At 41.3% G+C, this 16940-nt stretch overlaps 1 protein-coding gene across 1 annotated transcript; it reads left to right on the top strand.

Moving 5' to 3' along the window:
* The first annotated feature begins 4418 nt into the window (after positions 1–4418).
* On the top strand, positions 4419–16531 carry rgs5a (regulator of G protein signaling 5a). The gene is made up of 5 exons (XM_079505051.1): positions 4419–4546; positions 5736–5849; positions 6690–6751; positions 14119–14285; positions 15638–16531. The coding sequence occupies exons 1-5, from the start codon at positions 4503–4505 to the stop codon at positions 15800–15802; spliced, it is 552 nt and encodes a 183-aa protein (XP_079361177.1). The 5' UTR covers positions 4419–4502; the 3' UTR covers positions 15803–16531.
* Positions 16532–16940: the final 409 nt, after the last annotated feature.

Genomic DNA, 16940 nt, shown 5'->3' with positions numbered 1-16940 from the left:
ACTGGCAGGGCAGTTGACCAGGCTGCCCATGCATGCACCACTGCCCTATATATGGCGAGGGTGTTACGTTGTTGGGGCAAAGTGGGGGCATTTTCCTGGCATGGTTTGGGTGCACTTCAGGGCAGGAAGGGTCATTGCCATTGATCACCTTTGTAGCCTACTATGACGGAAATGTTCTATCCTCATGGGAGCGGTGTCTCTTACAGCAGGGGTTCTCAACCCGTGGGTCGCGACCCCTCGGGGGGTCGCCAAATTATTTTAGGGGGTCCCCAAATTATTTTCAAAAAAAAAAAAAAAAAAAAAAAGATTGTTTTTTTGTTTTTTTTCACGATTTTTCAAAAATAGCAGACCTACAAGCTCGTAGCGCGCCACTCGGTGGCGCGCTATGAGCTTGTAGATCTGCTATTTTTAAATAGCTAAATTATAACAATGCTTAAAACACCAAAAGGGGTTCCCGCCCAAAATCGTTAAGGTTATTGTAGCAGTCAATTTATATTGGGGGTCGGGAGGGGGCGGGGCGGGGGTCCCGAGACGTTGCCAAAGCATTTTCGGGGGACCCCGGCCAAAAACGTTGAGAACCCCTGTCTTACAGGATGACAATGCCCTCATCTACAGGCCCACGATCATATACGGAATGATTTGATCAATATGAAATTGATGTGAATCATACAGTATGCTATATATAGCCTTCGCAGGCACCAGATCTCAACCCAATTGCACACCTGCTCTCCACCACCATCATCATCAAAATGATGGACATGAGAGGGAATGACCATTGAATGGTGTTCCATCTCTCCAGTAGAGTTCTGGAGACTTAGGCCAAGGAAAAATAAACATTGGTCTCCGATTGGCTGTCATTTTTGGGCTGAGTAGGTAGGGAATTTATTTTATTTTATTTATTTATTTATTTTTTCGTGGGAAGGATGGGTAGCAAGGAATTTATTTTATTTTATTTTATTTTTTTATTTATTTTTTTCCCCCATCGGCAATGATGGATAGGCTTCTTTTTTAATAACTTCAATATGTGCCTGAGTTACCATCTTTTAAATAATTCTAATTAGGGATGCACCGAAAGGGAAATTCTTGGCCGAAACCGAATACCGAATATAGTAAACAGTTGGCCGAATACCGAATAGCCGAATACATCTTTGTTGTAAAGCTACCTGATTTAGGTATACAAGGCACAAATGTATTATATGTTCATATTCATTATGAACACCTGCAGCAGAGTTGGATGTAAGTTGGGTGTTTTAATGAAAAATTAGAAAATATCAAAAGCCTATGAATTAATTAAGGGACCAAGCCCGAAGGGCCTATGGTCCCTTATTGTATTTGCCCGGATTTTTCTTCTCCCTTCTTCTTCCGCCAAAAAAAAGGCAGCAGGGGCGGCGGTGGCTCAGGGGTAGAGTGGACAGATGGTTCCTTGAGCAAGACTCTGGTTGGTGCCTTGCATGGTTTCCTCCAGCATCGGTGTGTGAATGTGTGTGTGAATGGGTGAATGTAATGCACACAATGCACATCTATGTAAAGCGCCTTGCATAAAGGCGCTATATAAATGCACCATTTACTAATTACTAACTTAACATAACCAGCCAGCGGTGTTGTTGAGCAGCCGGCACCGCTCAGTTCACATGGGTGTGATTTGTCTTATTGCTTGTTCCCGTCTTAAGGTATAGCTTGCAGCTATATTTCATATAAAATGTTGTGGTAAGAATGGGGCAAGGGAGAAGTGATTAACTTATAACTACGGTCATTTGATTGCTCAAAGGGTGTGTTGCAGACTCTGCAACACACCCTTTGAGCAATCAAATTACACCCTCTACAATGAGGGTGTGATTTCTCATAAAAAGGCCAACTGTATAACTTCTGAACAGTTCCACATGACACAAAAATGGGAGTGCTGGGCTGCTCACTTTTGGCCACTGAGCATACAATACTACGCACAGCAGGGCTGGACTGGGACAAAAATTCGGCCCGGTCATTTTCGCGTGAATTTGGCCCAGATGTAGTCACTACGACCACAAATGTCCCAAGAAACTAGCTAGCCTAGCCACCGAGTTTGCTGCACTCTGGGAAAACTCTTTGGGAAAATTCTTTGTTTTGATTAGGTGTGGAGTGGTGCTCGTTTGAACCACGGCTAGAAGGCTGTTTCAACCAATCAGATTGCTTCCTCGAAACGACCTGTTGTATAATATCCGACGTATGTAGGCATATCTTGACAATTACTGTATATCTAGGATTCCCGGAGGTATATGCACTGAGTGCCAACTTTCGAGTTTAAATACTGTTTGGAGCTATAGCCTCAAAGCAGGTTATTACAACCTACATGATGAGGTGCACTTTCTGAAGGGCACTTAGGCTATATGCCAAGAACTAAACTAAACTCTCCTTGATGGTTTCTGCCAACAGAACACACCACTCACATTTAAGAACACTGCTACCCAAATAACTATGTTCATGAATTGGCCTTACACATTGTAAATTATTTAAACATGTTCTAAACATTTTCTAAAGATGAAGTTGTGTTAAAATTAGATGCCACGTCACGTGTCCTTGTCTTTATGATGGCCATACTGTAACTATTGATAATTGGATTATATGAAGACGATTCTGGAGTCGACTACAATGTATAGATGTGTTTTAACTGAATGCCATGTCTTGAATTAAATCTCCACCGAGTTAAAGTAATATTTTGCAGCATTTAACAGAACAGTTTACTCCTTGACACATCTACAAGGGCCAATAATATTATTGTCATCATGCCCTATATGAATTACATATAGTTTAAAAAAATGTTTTCTAAATCCTAAAAGTTTTCTGAAATACCTCATGTTTCTATATCAGTGGTGCTCAATATTTCATGTCAAGGACCCCCAGAATTATGTGCAATTGGCCGCCGACCCCCATCTGAAAATATGTTGTTCCAGAGACCCCCCCCACCCCCCGAAGCAAATATATGAGTTAAAAAAAGAAAGAATATATATAAAGATTTGCGCCACATTTTCACGATCTTTCAAAAATAGCAGACCTACAAGCTCGTAGCGCGCCACTCGGTGGCGCGCTACGAGCTTGTAGATCTGCTATTTTTCAATAGCTAAGTTATAACAATGTTTAAAACACCAAAAGGGGTTCCCACTTCCCGCCCAACATGGGTTAATGTTATGACCACTACTCTGATCCCAAATCAAACACTTTGGTTTAACACCTCCTCTCCGTTACCGAAAGCGCTCACTAAGCAGTGGTGGAAAGTACTCAAGTACTCAAAGTTTGTACTTAAGTAAAAGGTATCAGTATTGCAATATAGAAATACTCTGTTACAAGTGAAAGTCTGGAATTCAACATGAACTTGAGTAAAAGTACAAATAATCTTTAGAAAACAGCAGATCTACACAGGCTACTACAGGCTATTTTCAAATGCCCGAAATGTATGTATTTGTTATTTTTTTATAATATAATAATAACAAATACGTGACTGCTACTTTTTTCTGTATTACTATTTGCTGGCATGTTGTTGATTTTTTTTTTCCCTCTTTTTGTACGTCTTTGTAATGTAATGCATGTTTATAATTTTGTGAAAAACCAATACAAAATATTGAAAGAGAATAATCCAAATCTACAAAGTAGCGACTGTAGTAATCATCAAAAAATAGGACTATCATCAAACAATAGCTATGCATACTGTAGCTATGCCGATATTCCTTTTTGGTGTGCGCCAATAAAGAAATGGAAATGTGAGTACTTTGTCCGCCGTTTATTCAATTTTTGGATGTGCTATACCTTTTTGGAATTTTTTAAATTCCTATTTTTTTTTTTATGTATATTGGATTTGGTTTCAGCACTCCACTGAAAACCATTGCTGATGCACAACCTCTTTTTTTTCATTTAGCTATACTGTAGTAACTAAAGCTTTCAAATAATTGTAGTGGAGTAGAAGTAAAAGCATTGGAAATTGGAAATACTCATGTAAAGTACAAAATGCCTCAAACTTCAACAAAGTACAGTTACTTACTAAATGCATTTAGTCCATCCCACAATGTTCCTAGCCCATTTTGAGTTTTCTGAAAAAGCTGTTTCTATGTCAGTCGTTCTTCGACTTTTCAAAAAATAGCAGACCTACAAGCTCATAGCGCGCCACTCGGTGGCGCGCTATGAGCTTGTAGATCTGCTATTTTTCAATAGCTAAAGCATAACATAATGCTAACACCAAAAAGGGGTTCTTCCCGCCCAAAATAGGCTAGACCAGTTGTTGTTTAAGCCCTTCCTTCCCATCCACACAAACCCAGGAGCCACAGCTGTTTGTGACTACAACAACACAGCAGCGATCCTAATCTGATTGGTTTAGCGGTTGGCCCAGAGCCCACAGGGCGTCTGGATGTATATATACTCCTCCTGGAAGGCACTATCAGAACTATAAGGAGACAGACTGAGACAACTTAAGCACTTTGTTTCGTTTTTCATTTTTGGATTTCTCACTAAACTTTGGAACTGAGCGCGTTTGGATAATGTGTAGAGGATTAGCAGCCTTACCCCAGACATGTCTGGTTAGGTGAGCTATGTCCTTCATGTATTGCTGTTTTACTACTATATTACTACTATTACATACTATATGCTTAGATGGGTGTATTTACTGTATTACTGTGGGTTTGTTGGACCACTCTTTAATATGTGTTGATATTTTACTCCATTATGTTTATCCCATGAATGTTATTATATTGACTAACCTTGTTTTGAAATGATCCTAATTACTATTTCTTTTTTTTTATGAAAGACAAAATAATAGAGTCAAGTTATAAAACGACATGTTGCACAAAATGAGTAATTCAATGGGTATGGATTTCATGCTCTTATTTCCAAAGGGTTCTCATTGTATATAGTTTTCTTTCTTTTTTTTTAATCATTTTCCATTTATACGAAAAAGTCCTTCTGCACACCTACAAAGGACAGGTGCGTCGGATAACAGGAACTGATAGGTAGAAAAAAAGGAGAATCCCGCACACTGTCTTTGGTTAGGTTGGTTTTTATTGCAACGTTTCGGTCGTCAGGCATCTGCCTGATGAAGGGTCTGCATGACGACCGAAACGTTGCAATAAAAACCAACCTAAGTGAAGACAGTGTGCGGGATCATTTTCCATTTAAAAGTTTCAGTTGTGATGAAATGTGTATCATTCTACATATACAGTACTAAATTATTTAACAAAAAAATCAAATAACGATGAACAATTTTACATTTGACTCGTGAACATGTTTCGCATAATAAATAATATCATAAATATAATTATACTATAATAATAGTATAAATGTAAAATGTTGCAGATTTTTTTTGTTCTACATGTTGAACATAAAATAATCATACATTACGAAGCGCCAATGGCCTAGCGGTTATGGCACGGCTCTGTTGCAGCCTGACAGGGTTCGATTCCTTTTTGTCACTCTCTGAATCTTTCCCCGTTTCCTTTCATGTCTTCACTCAGTCCACTATGAATAAAGGCAGATGAGCCCCTAACTACTGGCCCAATAATTTAAGATTCGCCACTAATGTTTACCTCGTTCCTTCAACTTTCAAAACTAAACTACGTTATTTCATATAAATGCTTTATTCTGTGACAAATTTAACATGATTTTACATTATTTCTCTGCCCTCACTTTGAGCATTTCGTAGGACCGATTCACTGAAGAAACAAAGACTGCATCATGCAAGAGTCACCATGGTATCTTGTCTTCTATTTCCCATACAGGGCTAAAGAGATTAAGAGTAAACTGGGAGTTTTTCTCCAGAAGCCAGATAATGCCATTGACCTGATCATCCCCTACCCGGAAAAAACCGAGAAGAAGCCAGAAAAGCTTCTGAAGTAAGTACTGTACTTTCATCTCTCTGCCTAATAAAGAGATAGTGGTGCCTGGTGGGGTACAGTATAGACATGTACTTCTGTGCGGACAAGGAACCTCGACTTTACATGATGTGATGTGGAGATCCATGGTTTGAAACAGCATCTTCTCATTCACACTCCACAGGCACTGGACACTTTGTATGGTTACAGAATACCAAGGTGGCATCTTGGTATTCTGTAATACTACCATGTGGGAATGACCCGGGTCAAAATACATTGATTTATAACAATATGTGACCAGATTTGACTGAGAGACTGCCATCGCGCAAATTACAGCTTTTCACCAGAGGAGAAAAACTTTTCAAAATGAGTTAATAGCACAGGCAGACTATTCACATACTAGAACATGTCTGAAATAAGTGTGAAATTGTCATGTAAATATGAAATAAATGCCCAAACATGTAGCTACTAGCTAGGTGTAAGGTGAGAGACCACAGAAGTGAACCTTTCAAGCCTGTTTTCTCAACTCGCTGTTTTCTGCAAGACATTACTCTATAAGCCATATCTCCAAAACTGGTGGGTCAAACTGAACAACCAATATGTCAATTTGAAGCTATGATTCCCTGAAAACGAAAATTCTAAAAAATCCAATGGCAGTCCCTCAGTCAAATTTAGTCACATATATATATAAATGTTATTCTACGGTATACAATGCACACTATATGAACAGCCATGTGGCTATTTATCTTTGAGGTTTTCATACTATGTTCTACATTTTAGCATTTGTCACATTGCGCTCACTTGCTAAGTGAGTATACAAAAATGTAACTTCTAATAATATGCCAACTGTTATGTTTCTAGACCTACCGCTGAGGAGGCTGCTCTATGGCGCGAGTCACTGGACATGGTTTTGTCCCACAACTGTAAGTTTGACTGATACTGTACTGCGCACACACACACACACACACACACACACACACACACACACACACACACACACACGCACACGCACACACACACGCACACTCACACTCACATTTTGACTTTGATAAACGATCTACAGTCTCTCAAGAGTTATTTATCAAAGTTGTACACATATATATATACACATAAGGGTTTAATCACCTTCCCAGTCATCACTTCATGTTACCGCGGCAACCTAAGACGCTATTCACACATACAGTACGTACACATGGCTAGGTATGCATTACAAGCTCATAAAGTGGCGCTGAAATGTCTGTTTGATGTATTAATGCACTGTAATGCGTGCTTGGCAGGAATTAGCCCTTGTATAAAGACAGTACTATATATAGTAGCTATACGGTACGCAGTCCCATGGGAGCATTGGTCAGTAGCCCATTTAGGCCTGACGTCGAAATAAATAAAAAAGTCGTCTGAAAGAATATATATATTCAAAGGTTTGTGCCGCATTTTCACGATTTTTCAAAAATAGCAGACCTACAAGCTCGTAGCGCGCCACTCGGTGGCGCGCTATGAGCTTGTAGATCTGCTATTTTTCAATAGCTAAAATATAACATAATGCTTAGTTAAAACACCCAAAGGGGGCCTGGGCCATGGTTCAGCGGTCCAGGCACCTTGGCTGGTAATCCAGTCTGGCAGTGTGCCGCAGGTTCGACTCCCGATCCTGACGGGCTTTACTGCATGTCTTCCCCCCATCTCTCTCCCCATTTCCTGTCAGCCTACTGTCTGTCCCTCCATAAAACATATAAAATAAAGGCGAAAGCAAAAAAAAAAAAAACATTAAAAAAAAGAAAGAATATATATTCAAATATAATATAATATAATTTTCACGATTTTTCAAAAATAGCAGACCTACAAGCTCGTAGCGCGCCACTCGGTGGCGCGCTATGAGCTTGTAGATCTGCTATTTTTCAATAGCTAAAGTATAACATAATGCTTAGTTAAAACACCAAAAGGGGTTCCCGCCCAGAATGGATTAAGAGAAACATATAGGAGTTAAACCTTGGGAAACAAGCGCCTGTGTACTGTAAGCCAGAGACCAGACACCGGCTCTGGTGTTTACACCTGTTGTCGGAAGGAAAGCACACAGAAAGACCCCAGAGCAAGTGGGATTGATCGTTAACTCTTCCCAGCGGTATGCGTAAACTCTCCGCTATACAACACGCTCCCTTTAATAACTTCTGTGTGTCTAAACAACCTTGATTCCATGATGATAGGGACCAGTAACAATATATACAGTTGACATGGTCTAATTCTTAAACTGGATTTTGTAGTATGCTTATCCCATTTTGGGCGGGAATCCCTTTTGAAGTTAGCTTTAGCATTATGTTATGCTTTAGCTATTGAAAAATAGCAGATCTACAAGCTCATAGCACGCCACCGAGTGGCGCGCTACGAGCTTGTAGGTCTGCTATTTTTGAAAAATCGAAGAACAAGTGGGATTGATCGTTAAGTATTCCCATTGGTATGCGTAAACTCTCCGCTACAACACGCTCCCTTTAATAACTTCTGTGTGTCTAAACAACCTTGATTCCAGATGATAGGGACCCGTAACAATATATACAGTTGACATGGTCTAATTCTTAAACTGGAAGTATGCTTATTTGGTGTCACATCTTATGCTTATTTGGCATAACATGTGTAAGTGAGTTCTCTGTTACACCGTCCATGTATTGTATTGCAGCTGTTAGGCTGTTTAAAAAGCCGCGAGGAGCTAAACACGAGAGTTAAAGGGACACTGTATGACGCACGCACACGCACAAAGAATTCAGGTCCACTCCCAGAGGGGCGGCAGATGATACTAGTGCCCAGCAGGTGAACGGCACTGGGAAATAGAGGGGGCATCCGTCCTCCCTATTGCTTTCCTAGAAGCCCCCGGGGCTTGCTTCTAGGAAAGCAATAGGTAGGGGCCAGAGACTAAATGTTTTTATAAAAGAAAAAAGTTGAAAAGAAAGTTGATTTTTTTTATTTTTTTCGTTTCACACTAAACCCAAGCGTTTAGGTTCTAAACACTTTTTAAACGTGTCACAGTGTTTAGATTATAAACAGAAGAGCATGTTTAAATGCCATGATTGCAGGCTAGTCCTGTCCGCCTCAGCAGGTTCTGTGTTCTGTCGCTGGGACGGCGGCAGGTTTCAACGGCAGGCTGGCATCGCTGTTGCCAGCCAGGGTGTTCTTGCTGGTGGTGGTTTCATTGTGAACAAGTAGCCTAAGCAGAGTACAGTACAGTACTGCATACCCTTACCTATCTGGCAGGTGAAAACAAGCACCCAAATTAGCATTTCAATGCCTGATCTGCATGTGTACAAGAGGATAGGAAACGCGGTCCACCACCCACCACCCCCCGCCCCGGACAGTGAGGAAAAAAGAGGTGTTAAGGTGCCAGACTTGGATGGTTAGAGCGGCGCGATTACATACAAAGTCAATGCAAGGCGAATATATATATATATATATATATATATATTCAGGTCCAATTCCTCATGGGGGCCGAGATCCCTGGTCCAATTCCTCATGGGGGCCGAGGCCCCCACAGACTCACTGGGTAGGGCAGCTAATAGAAATATAGCAAGCTTAATTACGCATGGCCACTTGGAAGCGTGCATTCATTTGGGCTTATAATTATGCATGGCCACTTGGAAGCGTGCATTCATTTGGGCTTATAATTATACATGGCTACTTGGAAGTGTGCATTCATTTTGTGTGTATCTTTACCACAGACATTTTGTGTGTTGTGGTAACATTGTGGCAACATTGCTTTCCTAGAAGCCCCCGGGGCTTGCTTCTAGGAAAGCAATAGGTAGGACGGCTATTAGAAATATAGCAAACTTAATTATGTATGGCCACTTGGAAGCGTGCATTCATTTGAGCTTATAATTATGCATGGCCACTTGGAAGCGTGCATTCATTTGAGCTTATAATTATGCATGGCCACTTGGAAGCGTGCATTCATTTGAGCTTATAATTATGCATGGCCACTTGGAAGTGTGCATTCATTTGAGGTTATAATGATGCATGGCCACTTGGAAGTGTACATTCATTTTGTGTGTATCTTTACCACAGACATTGTGTGTGTTGAGCTAGCTCTGGTCCATAGCCTTCTACTGCTTCTACGATTCTGCCCTGCAGTATAAGGCTATGGGACTTTCGGTTTTAAATCTCAAATCGAAATCAGACCAGCCTCTCCTCTTTAGCATATTTAAAAAAAAACGTTTTTGCTACTCACCAAAACAAAGGCGGGTTGTGTCATTAGAAAGCCTACTTTCCTTAGTGGACGCACTCTGAGCCCCCCACCACACGTATAAACGGTACTTTTTGGCCAGAAAGGGATTTTTTTTCACCGGAGGAAAAATATTCTCTATGAGGCAATTCTCTGGGCAATATCGGTAGAGGGCGCATTGGAGTAACTAAAAGTATTTTTTTTCCGGTGGAAACAAAATCCCTTTTTGGCCAAAAAGTATCGTTTATACGTGTGGTGGGGGGCTCAGAGTGCGTCCACTAAGGAAAGTAGGCTTTCTATTGACACAACCCATCTTTGTATTGGTGAGTAGGTCAAACGTTCATGAGATTTCCACTAAAGAGGAGAGGCTGGTCTGATTTCGATTTGAGATTTAAAACCGAAAGTCCCATAGCCTTACTAGTGTTGTGGTAACATCTAAAGCAGGGGTGCCCAAAAGGTAGATCGCGATCTACCAGTAGATCACAAAGGTTGTGCAGGTAGATCACATGACATGCCCCTAAAGAGTATTTCATTTAAATATATTGAAGAAAACTATTTTCAGCAATGGTATAATAATTGATTTGGTGGGTAGATCTTGCCGAGCTGGTCATTTTGAAAGTAGCTCTCAAGTCAAAAAGTGTGGGCACCCCTGATCTAAAGGCTTCTCACAGCATGATGCATTACCACTTTCATTCTTTACATTACATTGTTCTTCATGTGTGCTCATGTTCATTCTTAATGCATATGGGACGCTAAGATGTGTGTCTCACATCTGGAAATACAAACAAAGAAGTGGATAATTATATACAATATTGCTATGCTACATAATGTACCATACAGTATATTGTCCAACAATAGTTTCATCATATATTTCCAGTGTTTACGCTTCTTTTTCAGGCTGATACAGTAGGCTATACAAGCTGTTGTAGAATAATGCAGTGAGTATTATTGGAATGCTCTAATAAAGAACAATTCAACACCCATCTATGTGTGTATGTTATAGTGTGTCAAGTACATACAGTATTGGTAAGGTCTGGTATTAACACTAATTGATTGATTAATGTAAATAACTCTGTTGACTAAAAAGGAAAAAATATAGAATAAAACATGCATCATGCCAATAGTTTGCAGGAACAAACGACGGTAACGTTTCTTCTCAGGCGATAGACTTGCCTAAACAGTGCTGAGCATACAGTCAGTGGAGTTATTACAGTGCAGTACAGGAGACAGCGGCCGACGTCAAAGCGAGCATTCGGCGAAAAGCCGATCTACAAGCTCAGAACACATGGCTACTTCTTGGCACGTTGCGAGTTGTAGGTCGGCTAGTTTTGGTGGAGAGACTTGGTATAGCCCGGAAAAAGAGGAGGGGAGCCAAGTAGAGAGCCCTGTGTGACCCCGGTCAGCTATAGGGTTTAAAACAGTTCACTAAACTGAAAGTGGCAGAAGGCAGGTTGATGAACAAACCCGAACTGATTTATTGCAAGGACAGTGTGAGAATATTGTGCAGATAAATTCTGTCGAAGGTTGTGGACAAATGGACGGACGGACACAGACAGACAGACAGACAGACAGACAGACAGACAGACAGACAGACAGACAGACAGACAGACAGACAGACAGACAGACAGACAGACAGACAGACAGACAGACAGACAGACAGACAGACAGACAAGACAAGACAAGACAAGACAAGACAAGACAAGACAAGACAAGACAGACAGACATACATTATGTCTGTAGTGTGCACGTATATACAAACAACCTCTTCTAAGGAGAAGAGGATGTTTTTGTGTTCTTGTAACCTTAAGAAGTGCCAGGTGGTCATGTGCGATTGTGCGTGGGACCGTGGGGTGTAAACTGTGTACTTTGGCATGGTTCTGACGCCAGTGACGCCCGGTCACTTCACAGAGACGGTTCTGACGCCAGTGACGCCCGGTCACTTCACAGAGACGGTTCTGACGCCAGTGACGCCCGGTCACTTCACAGAGACGGTTCTGACGCCAGTGACGCCCGGTCACTTCACAGAGACGGTTCTGACGCCAGTGACGCCCGGTCACTTCACAGAGACAACAATTTGCATTTAGCAAAGCATTTTACTCTGAATTTTCGCAGAATGCTCGCCTTGCTGTCGCAAGTAAGTTTCACAGTTACTTGGTATCCATAGCAACGGAGTCCACTTGAGTGAGAAGAGAGGTTGTTAGTCACATACGCACTCACACACACAATTTAATTCAATTCACACACACACACACACACACACACACACACACACACACACACACACACACACACACACACACACACACACACACACACACACACACACACACACACACACACACACACACACACACACACAGGAGTGTGTTTTTGAGTGGGTAATATGGGCATGTTTTAATGAGCTGCCCTCGGTTACCACTCAGTCCTATTTTGAACCAAGCTAGCCGACTAGATCACAGATAAATGCCCGAAGGAGTTACAGAATGCTTATCATCATCAGCATGTGTTTTACAGACAATGGGAAACGTCATGGGTATTGTGTTGCATTACAATGCTCCATTGGCACGCGTTTACACACAATTCCAATCATATGTAGTCTAGCTGCTATTTTAAACTATGTTCTAATCTATACACTTTCCAGCATTCTTTTTTGTTTCTGTAGCTGTTTGACTATAATTCATCACAGTTAAAGTCTGGGTTTTTGGGATGGTGCAATTTTAATACCCATCCTTAGATTTGTTACTAAAATGCCAATACAAAAATTCTGATCAAAAATATATTTTTGTCTCCACCAGGCCGAAGGCATGGGGAGAGAGTATGTTTTGCACTGTCCGTGTGTCCGTCCATCCGTGTGTGTGTCCGTCCGTCCTGCTAATCATCGGCACCGTTAACCCGGTCGATGCCAAATTTTGCACACACACTCCCTGGATGCCAACGATGAACCTCTGCCCCAAATGTTCCAGAGCGGCCTGTTATAGTGCCACCAGGAGACTTTTGTAAAACACATTTTCCTCCATATTTTGTCCAATAATCCCGCAAATCGTTACACAGTATCTCAATAGTCATGTGCTCAAAACAGATCTGTCCGATATTTCATATGCCATCCTGATGGGCTAACATTGGCTTTCAAAATTTGCAGGATTGGCCCGTTTTGAACAAAAAGCCTCAAATCATGAACGCAGCGTGCAATTTACGTGAAATCTTTCACAGACGTTCCTACTAGGCTGAGCAATATATCCCACCCTTTTCACATTGGCATGTTTTAGCACCACCAACAGGTGGATTTTTGCAAAACACATTTTTGGAACAAAATGCCTCAAATCATCCAATTGCCATCCAAGGCATAAGAAGAAATGGCACCCTTTTCACATGGGCTTATTATAGCGCCACCAGGAGGCCACAAGAAGAGACACAGGAGACCTGTGCCCCGAGGGGCACTTTTTGTAGTTTAGAATTTCTTTTCACCTCTTTAATCTCTGTGCATTTTAAGTGGATAGCGTTTAAGTGGTCAGACCCTCCTTCCAATTAGTCAAATTTGGACACATTTCTATGGTTTAGTGTTGACTCCAACTGGTGTACTCAAAGAGTTCAATGTTTGAGAGAGGAGCTTGTGTGTGACAGGGCCGAGTCACTTTAGAACATATGCCTGCTTGTTTTGTTTTCCATAACCAGGCAAAAATATATAAAAATGTCAAACAATGTCAAACAATATCAGCAAACAGAATGCTGAAGTCTCTAAACCCAGCTGTTTTCTATTCATAACATTCTAAATTACTGAGACAACTTGCCAACTAAGTGATGTGTTCATTTTACACCTCTTAGGCCTATCGTGATTGGAAAACAAAGAATGTTAACACTAGGACGGTTTCAACTATAGCAACATCCCCATATATGTACTTCTCCTACAGTATCTGTCTCTGTTTACACTTATGTATATATTTCTCTCTCTCTCTCTCTCTCTCTCTCTCTCTCTCTCTCTCTCTCTCTCTCTCTCTCTCTCTCTCTCTCTCTCTCTCTCTCTCTCTCTCTCTCTCTCTCTCTCTCTCTCTCTCTCTCTCTCTCTCTCTGTATCTCTCTCTCTCTCTCTCTTAGATGGAGTGGCTGCCTTCCGTACCTTCCTGCAGTCTGAGTTCAGCGAGGAGAACATTGAGTTCTGGGTTGCCTGTGAGGAGTTCAAGAAGACCAAGAACCCAGTGAAGATGGCCACCAAGGCCAAGAAGATCTATGAGGACTTCATCCAGACCGAGGGGCCCAGAGAGGTCAGACACTTAACAGCGCAGTGTTGTTTTCGCCGACTACCTTTTTCCACTGACGGAAACTAAATGGAAACGAAATGAAAACTAAGCTATGGTGACTAAAACTAAGACTACATTTGCTGACAATTTCGTCAACAAATAAAAACTAGACTAAAATGTTAGGGACTAGTGCAAGCTCACAACACAACTATTCAAGAGACTATGACTAAAACTAAAATTTGCTGCCAAAAAGTGGATTCAGAATTATGTCAGTCAGTTTCACATGTAACTGCCAGGTGAAAAACAAGACTTTTTACATCCAAACGAACCGGCCGGCATTGCCGTCCTTCGCGCCCTTATTTGACTTTTAGTTTGGGAACACCGTGTTGGGCCTTGTTGGACTAGGGCACTAGCGGCGCTAAAAAGTGAAAATGAAGTGGTTTCAGGTAGTGTTCCCGGATCTACTGTAAGTCTGAAGCTCCAGTGTATCCATCGGGTGTCTGTCAGCGTTGCGTCATCGTCAGGGAATGTTCCCTTTTTAATCAATGAAGGGTGCTCCACCGTTGCGCTTGGACGGCGTCACCCATTCGCCCCGGTTCTTTTTTTTTTACGCCGCCAAACGCACTCATACTCAGTGGAGCCCCGGCGTAAGGGATTTACAGAACATTGCCTCAAGGTTGTAAAAAAATACATTAGTGATTATCACATTGTTGATGGAAGGATATGAAGGCATGGACTTTCTACATCTTTTTAAAACTACTTTCTGTGGCATTAAATCAGCAGTCCTTCATGAAAGACATACTGTACATGTTGCACTGAGACGGCCGGAGAGACAGAGTGAGTTTACGGTGCAGGACTTTGAGGGAGACTGATAGTGTCGTGAGAGGAAGGTGCCATTGTAAAACAGGAAGGGATAAACATTTTCAGGAATTATTATGACTCACGGAAAAAAGATTTAAATGCCCTTGAGTGCACTAGACTCTAAAGTCAGCATCCTTTCCAAATGAAGCCAAACTTTCTACATTTATCTTTGATCCATTAAATCAACGAGCAAAGCGTACCGTTTCCAGTTTCCTCTTGGATTACTTTTAGATTAATTCGTTTGGGATTAGAGGGCAATTGCTGCAGTGATAATGATGACAATGATGATGATATACTGATGATGATGTATATGAGAGGCCCCTACTTTTCCCTCGTTCTTCTCTCCAGCATCATCAATAATATAGTTGTGAACACCAATCATTCTGGTCATGAGCGTTATCATTTCTGTGCCCATTAAATTCCATCTCTCCGATCCTGTCAACTACTGTTTTTGAATTCAAGTTAACTGCACATGTTGACCACCTGTCCTGTCCTGTCCTGTCCTGTCCACATAGGTGAACATTGACCACGTCACCAAGGACGTGACCCTCAGGAACCTGGTGAACCTCTCCGCTGAGACCTTTGACGTTGCCCAGAAGAGGATCTTCGCCCTGATGGAGAAAGACTCCTTCGCACGCTTTCTCAAATCTGAGCAGTACCAGGAGCTCCTGGTCAACTAAACCAGCCAAATGGGCTGCGTGTGTTGGGGTGGTGTGTTCCAGCAACAGTTATGCACATAACTAAAACTAAAAATAAACTAAAAATAAAAAAACAGGAAAGTGATTTGAACAAAATTACAGATATCATGGAACATTAGTCCCAGATTAAGTTTCGGATGCACTATTACATTTCAGAAGTAATGTAGCCTATAAGGTATTGTAAATGGCCTCTGAAAATAAGTAATGAAGTGGAACACCCCACCCATTCACACTTGAGTGTTATGCCTGAGGGGACAACATCTAGAACGCTAAAACAATTAGAAAACAAAAACAAAAAAAGAATCTTACCCCTTATGGCCATGTTCTACTGTATTTAGTGTTTTCATCACACAGTTTGTGAAACTGGTTCCCAGATTGTATTTAAAAAACAATCCTTAAATTGGCCATTAAAAAGGTTCAACTGAAAAATGACATGATTTTAATTTGTTAACCGTCAACCTTATCAGACAATGACAACAATGTAATCCTTATTAATTATATCCACACACAAGAAGAGTTTTAGGATTCTTACATCACCGCACGGCAGGCAACGTCACATGCCAAAGATTATTATATGTAATTGCTTATTACAACGGAGCATAAATTCAATTACTGGGTATTTTTCAGACAGGAGACGCAGTGATAATGACATAGTCTACTTTGTGTATAGCTTTCTCAAGGAGGGACGTGTGAGTTTCTGGGGTTTCTGGAGAGGTTAGTATAATCCATTGGTCCAGGGACCCATATGGGTACTTCAAGTTCCAGGGGGTCCCTAGCTAAATTAGAGAGGAACCAAATGGACCCTTGTGGGTCTGTAACTCAGAGAGTGTACAAATGGAACCAAGTGGACCCTAACGGGTGCATTTGGTTCCATTTGTACACTCTCAAGAGTTAAATTAGCTGTGATTTGAAATTGGGGTCCCAGTGATATAGAAATGCCATTAAATGGGGGGTCTGAGGCCCTGAATGCATGTCAAACTGGGGGTCCTTGAAATTTAAATGGTTGAAAATAACTGCTAGAGACGTAAACATCTTCACTTATGGGGGTCCGTGGCCTAATAAATGTGGATTTGGGGGGTCCTTATGGGGGTCCGCGGCCTAATAAATGTGGATTTGGGGG

The sequence above is a fragment of the Electrona antarctica genome (genome assembly GCF_951216825.1).
Source record: "Electrona antarctica genome assembly, chromosome: 7".
NCBI classification, from domain to species: Eukaryota; Metazoa; Chordata; class Actinopteri; order Myctophiformes; family Myctophidae; genus Electrona; species Electrona antarctica.
This window is presented reverse-complemented; position numbering and strand designations above follow the sequence as displayed.